This window comes from Teleopsis dalmanni, chromosome X (genome assembly GCF_002237135.1).
Source record: "Teleopsis dalmanni isolate 2A chromosome X, ASM223713v2, whole genome shotgun sequence".
NCBI classification, from domain to species: Eukaryota; Metazoa; Arthropoda; class Insecta; order Diptera; family Diopsidae; genus Teleopsis; species Teleopsis dalmanni.
In genome coordinates this window covers 23,822,067-23,829,850 of record NC_051848.1, presented here as the reverse complement: position 1 = coordinate 23,829,850, position 7,784 = coordinate 23,822,067, and the positions used below count along the sequence as shown (strand labels likewise).

Here is a 7,784-nt window from a genome sequence, read left to right as displayed (position 1 = left end):
ACAAAATAATATTTCCGGACATCATTACTTATTTTTTAGTAGTTGTTGAAGGTTCAACAAATTATATCAAAATTCAAAATTTTCCATAGTCAACAGTTTAAGTACATTTAAAGGTAAAAATATTGCAAAATATGTTATATTTTTATAAATAAATTAAAATTAATATTTTAGAATGGCGTTGCATTGGAGCCAAAACTACCAGGTCATAAGGCAAAATGAATGTAAGTACTTCAGACTTTTTTTCTTATTGTCGTTCAACTTTTTAAAGTTGAAGTAATTATATAGTTAAAGTTTTTTCTTCACAACCCCTAAATAGCGTGAAGTGGCCTAAGGCCGATTTTTACCATTTAAACTGATTTTTTGACTTTTCGGTTTATATCTTTAGGCGTTTTTGTAGTTGCTTCATATCTCTATTGTGTATTTTTATAATATTACACTATCGCGGTTGTGGGGTCTTCTTTTCGCGGTTATAGCTTCAAGTTCTGTCTTTAGCGTTTTTTAATGTGTTTTGTTTAGGATGCAAGAAATAGCGTAAAGTTCCGGTTATTATTAGGATCGTTAAAAGAGTATTCATAGAATGTTCAATTGTTTATTCCCGATTTTATACAACCCATGGTTTTTAACGATTAAATATTCATCCTATATTAACTACTTCGATTTTGCTGACCTCTTTTTTCCTTATTACCTAACTTTCGGGGTCGCACAACATTATTAGCTTTATCAGCATCTATTACTCTTACCATTCGTAGTAATCAGGTTGACTTGTTCTATGTATTTGCCAACAATAATAGTTAAACTTAATGAATTTTTAACAAAATCAAGTTTTTAATTTTTTCACTAAAAATATTTCTCCATTTATTAATTCTATCATGTATAAAAGTAGTTGGTAGTGCATTCACTGTTAATTAAAGTTTGCTATTGTTATTTTATACTTGCATAGATTTGGATCATCGACTTTTGTTCTTCATCTGTTTTAACTTAGCTTACGACATTAAACATCCATGATCCGTACGGATTTCTATAATGTTGCCATAAAGAGAATTGAAGTTTTAAATTCCTTTGATTAATGTCATTATAGTTGAGTAACTTATGCTTTTTGACATAATCAAAGAAGTCATATGAAATACATTAACTCATTATTAACTTATAGATAAACCTATTTATATAAGTTAACTTGCAAAAGGTATATAAAGCTAAAGAATGCAGTAGAGATAGCTTATGTCATCTTCTATCCCCAAAGTACAGTATTGAAAATCAATCTTATATAAAAAATTAATGCAATTCTATGAAATTAAGATATTAAGATAAACAATTATGAACGAATTTTAATTCTAACAAGAAAGCTTATATATATAGGTTAACTTATAGTAAAAGTAATTAGTTCAACAATCAAGCATACAAACAAATTATATAAGTTAGCACTTTGAAGACAAAGTTTTGATTGTTAATTTTATTCTTACCCTTTTATATCATTCAACTTAGCAAGTTGTGTATGCTATTGTAATACCCATTATTGCAATTAAAATACAATATTAAAATATACCTCGTATCTAGTATGATCAGGAAGTAATAAAAATCTTGTATTTTTGGAAAAACACTTAGTTGATCTTCAATATTTATTCAATCTCCTTGCAAGTGGCTACCACTCAGCATTTCATTTTATATAGCCTTAGCCTTGAATATAAATATTTAAAGAAAACAGAGCAGGGTATTATATCTATAAAGTAGGGTATAGGCAATAAATAGGGTATAGAATAATGTAGTTGTCGCATTACAAGTATATTGTGTTTGGACACGAATTTTTTTGGTTTAACAAATATTGCGGCCTCTTTTTCATTTCTAAAAAAACGGTTTCGCATGAACCAAAATATAATTCTACTTCATCAGAAAACTCTCTAATGGTAATTCATCTATTATCAAGCACAATCTGATAAATTTCTTCCCCGTTTTCGTCATTGATGAACGTGTTAAGAAACCCAGAGTCATCTTCAATGATTCAAATCATCGATGTTCTGAAAACGATTGTACAATTTTTTAATTTATTCCATCCGAGAGTTAGCACACATGATTATTCGTGCATATTCAAGCATACCAATATAGGAACTACCCATTCAGCGGACCATAAATAAAGCATCCTGATAATTAAGATATACGTTATTGACATTTTAATAAATACTATTTAATACTACTACTCGACTGAAAAAACAAGGTACAACACTTGCAATTTTCAAATTTCTGTTCAGTTTCTATCACTAAGACAATTATATAAAAATTACAATTTTAAATTATTTGCTAATGGAAAAATTTAAAAACTTTTTTTTTACACCCGTAGTTGAAATGCCATTGAGAGATAATCAGGAATTTCAACAAATTCAACAAATTCAATCATTTGAACCATTTCAACAAATTCAACAATATCATTCAATTCAGAAGTTAACAAGACCAAGAGATGCATGGGTTGACTCACTGCGACAGCACACCCAGTCATATCGTTCCAAATTTACAGAAACGCAAAAAATGCGAAAAAAGCGTTTCAATGTAAATCAACAGAACGTAAATTTACCGAAACCGAATCTACCGAGAGTAAATCAACCGAAAGCAAATCAACCGAAGCAAAATCCAGATGAGCTTGTGACCCGCCACCTGAAATTGACTCAATTACGAAATAGATTAGGAAGAAGTCAGAAACAATATAACGATGTACGACAAAAACACAAAATTGTCCAGAAAACTGTAGAAAACGTTGTGCCGCGACAGGAATCTCCAATAGTACTTGATAAAGACCTATATTCCTTTAAAAGATTAAGTGCAGGTGATATAGTTACACATAAAAACCCACAGAGAATCCGAAAGCATATAAGAGGTCATAAATCACAACGAGTAAACAGTTTGAGTACATCACAAATTCTGAATAAACACTTTCAAAACAAAATTATACAATATTTGCGTTTGCGTTCCAAACAGGCTCGAGAATGCCCTAAAGACAATAGTGCTTTAGAGTGTATCCACGAAAAGCCAACATTGGATAATTTACCGGTCACAACTCATAGGTCAATGTTTAATCAACATCGTAACCTACAAGACACATATGCACGAAATCCACCAACACATCTACGGAAGACTAAAGTTAATCGCACTCCTAATAGACCTTTGAGCCTGCAGAGTATATCAACTCCAACTGAAGAATATGACGTGGAGGTAATTGTAGATAGCATAAGTTTTAATTGTCGTAGCTCAGTATTGACAAGATTTTCCGAATACTTTGCTAAAGAATTAGCAGAACCAAAGTTAACCGTATTTTTACCAGAGGGTTCAGTAAGGCCAGGTGTGTTTGCAACTATTTACAATTGGATGCTCTCAACACAGCCATTGTTGCAACATGTTGATATTTGGGAATTACTGCGTGCTACTAACTTCCTACGTATACGACAATTAGTTGACCAATGTATATCCCGACTTGAAATTCTAGGTAATCGCGTTTACCTGAAGGCTTGTGCTCGACAACTACACAAAAGCGAAGAGTATCTATTAAAACGCATATGTGAGGCTTACTACAACTTGGAGTCTATGCAACAACCTGCAAATTTTTCAATTGAAGAGCTAGAACAGTTTTTAAAGAATCGGAAAGACGGGTCAGAAATACTGGTAATTTTTATTGGCGTTAAAAATACAATATTCTCATAAGAAATTTTTATATTTTTTTTTTATATTTAAATTTTCTAGAAGCTAATGGTTAGTGCACGGTGGTTAAATCACAAATGGTCAGATCGAAAAATATACATTCCATTGTTGATGCACACACTTAACTTTACCCGAATGCCACCCTGGTTTTTAACAACACTAAGAAAAAACCTTCACTGTCCTCAACTCAAAAATGTTATGCGTCAAAAGGAATTATGGCTTCAGCTAAACGACGCCATGTTGTGAGTTATGAAATATTTGGTTAATTTTTATTTATTTAATATTTTATTTTTTAGTCATAAAAGTGAAATGTATCTTAAACCACCGAGGTCTATCAGAAGCGAACCCGGTTCCGGGATGTTAGGAAATTTTTTTGCTAAATCGAAGGTGGGACTAAACAAGTAATAAATTAATTTGACCTGTATTTTAAAACTTATGTCTAAATGCCGTACTTAACTGTTGTCTCTATTTTGTATACTAATTTTGAATTTTAATAATATGCATAACATATAAAAAACTAAGCACGATTATTATATGCACATTTATATATAAATCTATTATATTTTGCAACATATATTTATAAGCTAAATACATTTGCATTCATTGAACATGTTGCAGAAATAACTTTTCTTTAGTTTTTCTTATTTTATAAAGATTATAAATCAATAAATTTAATTGGGACTACATACAAACGTCAAATAACATATAGTCTTTATGAGTTTATAGAATAGATTAATTAATTAATTTCTGTGGTAATAGTGCTGCATTTCAGCATTCAGATTTTTGCCAAAACAAAGTTATAAGAAACTATCATTCCAACATATTTTCTCAAATATGACCAACATACGAGTGCTTTGTATCTATTAAGACATGTCACTAAAGATATTATAATTTGATGTGACAACAATCCAAAAACCTATGTGTAACAGTACTCAGCCAGGGAGAAGGGACTGAAGCCACCGAAATAAATCGAAAGACTACATTTATACACATGCATATTAATTTTTTTAATCAAAGCTTTTTTTTAAATTCTGGAAACTATTTGACAACTCCTCTTGAAGCACATTTCCAGGTACAGGTCTATTTGCTTTGATCTATTTACTTAGATGGGTATTACCTTTACCAAAATCGCTTAATCTAAATTTTGACCACAACTTTGTATGTCTTTTGAAGTATTATTGTAATTTATTCGTAATCTAAAAGTCTTACAAACATCATGATATACTTTTATGATATAAGGTTAGCTATATAGACATTAACATAACTAAGATGAGCATATGGAATGGTGAACTCTTTTTTAAAAATAATTCCGCAGTAATATTTCGTAAAAAAAGGAATATTATTAATCTTTCACTAAATATAATAGATCGATGTGCAAGTTATGGGCATTTAAAAGTCCAAGTAGTCCTGAGCAGCAACTAAACCTTATGCTAAATTTGATAATTTTTTTTTTGTTTTAAGTGAATGTTAATATTGTAATACACGATTTCCATTTCCCAGGCACTCCTTTTTGTCAATGGATTTACTAACTGTTTTAAGTAATTTTTTTCGTCGTGCTATTTGTCTATATTGCTTCATTTTTGATATATCGGATTTCATACTTTAAAATTTTTACACGAAGACCACCAATAACAAGTACTCCATTTTCCACTTGTTGTTACTCAATGTCTGAGTAATCAATGTAAAAGTAACATATACTAGTTGGCGCTAGAAGTCGTGAGTATATCTTAGTGTAATCAATCTAAACAGCTTAAACCTACTTGAAAGCAAGATATCTCGAGAAGTTAACTATATCAGCATATTGTATAAAGAAAAAATTTAACTTTTTAGGCATTTTTTTCTATTAATATCCGTTGTCAAATCGACTTGACCAGAAATCGTAATTACGTAGAAAAAGCTTCATTGTTTATTTTATGTGAATAATATATTCTGTTGGTTTTTCAGTTTTAATAAAGAGAAATATATAATTATGAACCCAACCCGTCTTCCATGTTTTCTCACTCTTTCTATATCTATCTCTCTCTCTATCTCTATCTATCTCTCTCTATCTCTCTCTCTCTCTCTCTCTATCTATCTTTCTCTCTCTATCTATCTTTCTTTCTTTCTCTTTATATCTATCTCTCTCTCTATTTATCTCTCTGTTTCTTTCTCTCTCTCTCTCTCTCTCTCTCTCTTTCTGGGTACGTCTACGCATACAATCAAATCATTTTGAGAATTTTGATCTTTTAATGTAATGCTATGTAAAATCACAATTAATTGAAGTTATCAAAGCTAATTTGGTTTTTGGTATGGTTTTTAGTAACAACTTGTCTTGTCTACATTCTCATCGCAGTTTCCATCCATCGCTAAAATCCCTCTTCTTTTTTTCATAGTAATCTTCTAAAATAAACACGACATGTTGAAAGTATAATAGTTTATAGATTTCTTTAATACTTTCTTATTGAATGTTTGTTCATAAACATTTAGGGTACATATATTATGTTGACAGACTTTAGCATTAAGTTTCGATATTTCAATAGCAAGTCACATTCGCGATATTCCAACATAAAAACGAATCCTAAATTGGCTAAAAATCAATTGAAATCCCAACAATTGTGCAGTTAAGTCTTCAATGAATTTTAATGCAAATAAAAATAAAAAAGAATTTGATGACAAAGTCATCAAAACGAACTCAAAGTGCGAGGCTTACAAAGCGGTGATCACATCTGATATACTGATGTGAACCCACGTTGATGTATAATAACAACAATTGTATTAGCAGAAAACCTTTTGTACTCGCATTTAGATAGATTTGACACAAAAGCTTCAGAATCGAAACCGTCCCAATGCCAATGTCAGTGCCACAGTGCGACTTCACGTTTTCGACCGTGGCAGTAAAAAATCGCTCATAAAGTGGACGTTGTCTTATGGTTGGTGGTGCCGTCCACCTTGTCACAATTCAAACTTGCGTTTTCATGTTGACACTGAAGTTGCTATTGTTGTTGTTGTTATGTGTAGTAGTGGCATGTGGCGCTCTGATCGACATGCAACATACAGCGAAATTGTTGTCAACTGCCAAAATGGAAAAGGGAAAAGTTTTTCTGTTGCTGCAATTGACATTAATTCATCGCAACCTTCGGAAGATCTTCCCCAGTGTATTTCATATGTACACACAATTATTAATATATTAAGACAAAAAGTGTAAAATGATAGATATCCTCACATGCTTAGGATTAACTCATAGTAGTGATGACTCATAGTAGTTTCTTAGTAAACAGTTTCATTAAATACAATTCTTCAAAGTAAGAACTATCCAGAATTTATTATTTGATATAATACACGTGAAAGATACGCCCACATTGTTATTTCTGTGAGGAAGTAGCACTGTGCTGTGCTGCCATATGACATCCGAATGTGATCTGTTATCCAGTATGTTTATATGAGTTGTTCTGTAAAGGCACAAATTCACCATTATGCAAAAGTTGACCATACTCACCTGATCTGACTTATTCATCTAACTACCTTTCTAAACAGTTTCATTTTGAGTCAATTCCGGTTATTCTTCTAATTTCTAATTTGTTGAAGAACATAAACGTCATACTTCAACTTCTTTCAATTAGTCTACGAAAATGTATGTGGGATTAGGTCAAGCTGAGATATATTGAACTCCATACAGCTTACTCTGAAAGCCATAAAACTTATTTTAATTGATGGTCTTTTGTGTTTAAGTAATTATTCTGGATTGTTTTTACAGAATGCATGTATAAATTTATAATTGATTTCAAAAGATACATGTCTCTCTTAACTGTGAGTTCTGTTAACACAACCACTTCTTGTACTTCTTATACAAGCACCATATATTGCCTGTATATAGCAATATTGCTTGCTTTTATTAGAAGTTAACCGGATATTAATAGGAATGCTTTTTTTGTTTTTTTTGGAAATAGTTAATTGTAATGAATCATTCGAATCATTCGATAAGTTCGTAGCATAATATAAAGTTGGCTCCTTTTCTATGTTCTCAATTTTTAGAAAATTACAATTTGACGTTTAGTTGGCAAGTTACGGTGATTTTAGGACTATAGCTTTAATAATTTTCAAAAGAATGAAAAACTTCAATCTTC

At 30.9% G+C, this 7,784-nt stretch overlaps 1 protein-coding gene across 1 annotated transcript; it reads left to right on the top strand.

Moving 5' to 3' along the window:
- Positions 1–4,208, top strand: LOC119662490 (the record flags this gene model as incomplete). The annotated part of the gene is given in 5 exon segments (XM_038072119.1): positions 1–113; positions 172–221; positions 2,333–3,645; positions 3,724–3,923; positions 3,978–4,208. Coding segments are annotated over 4 exon segments (1,671 nt in total). The 3' UTR covers positions 4,087–4,208.
- Positions 4,209–7,784: the final 3,576 nt, after the last annotated feature.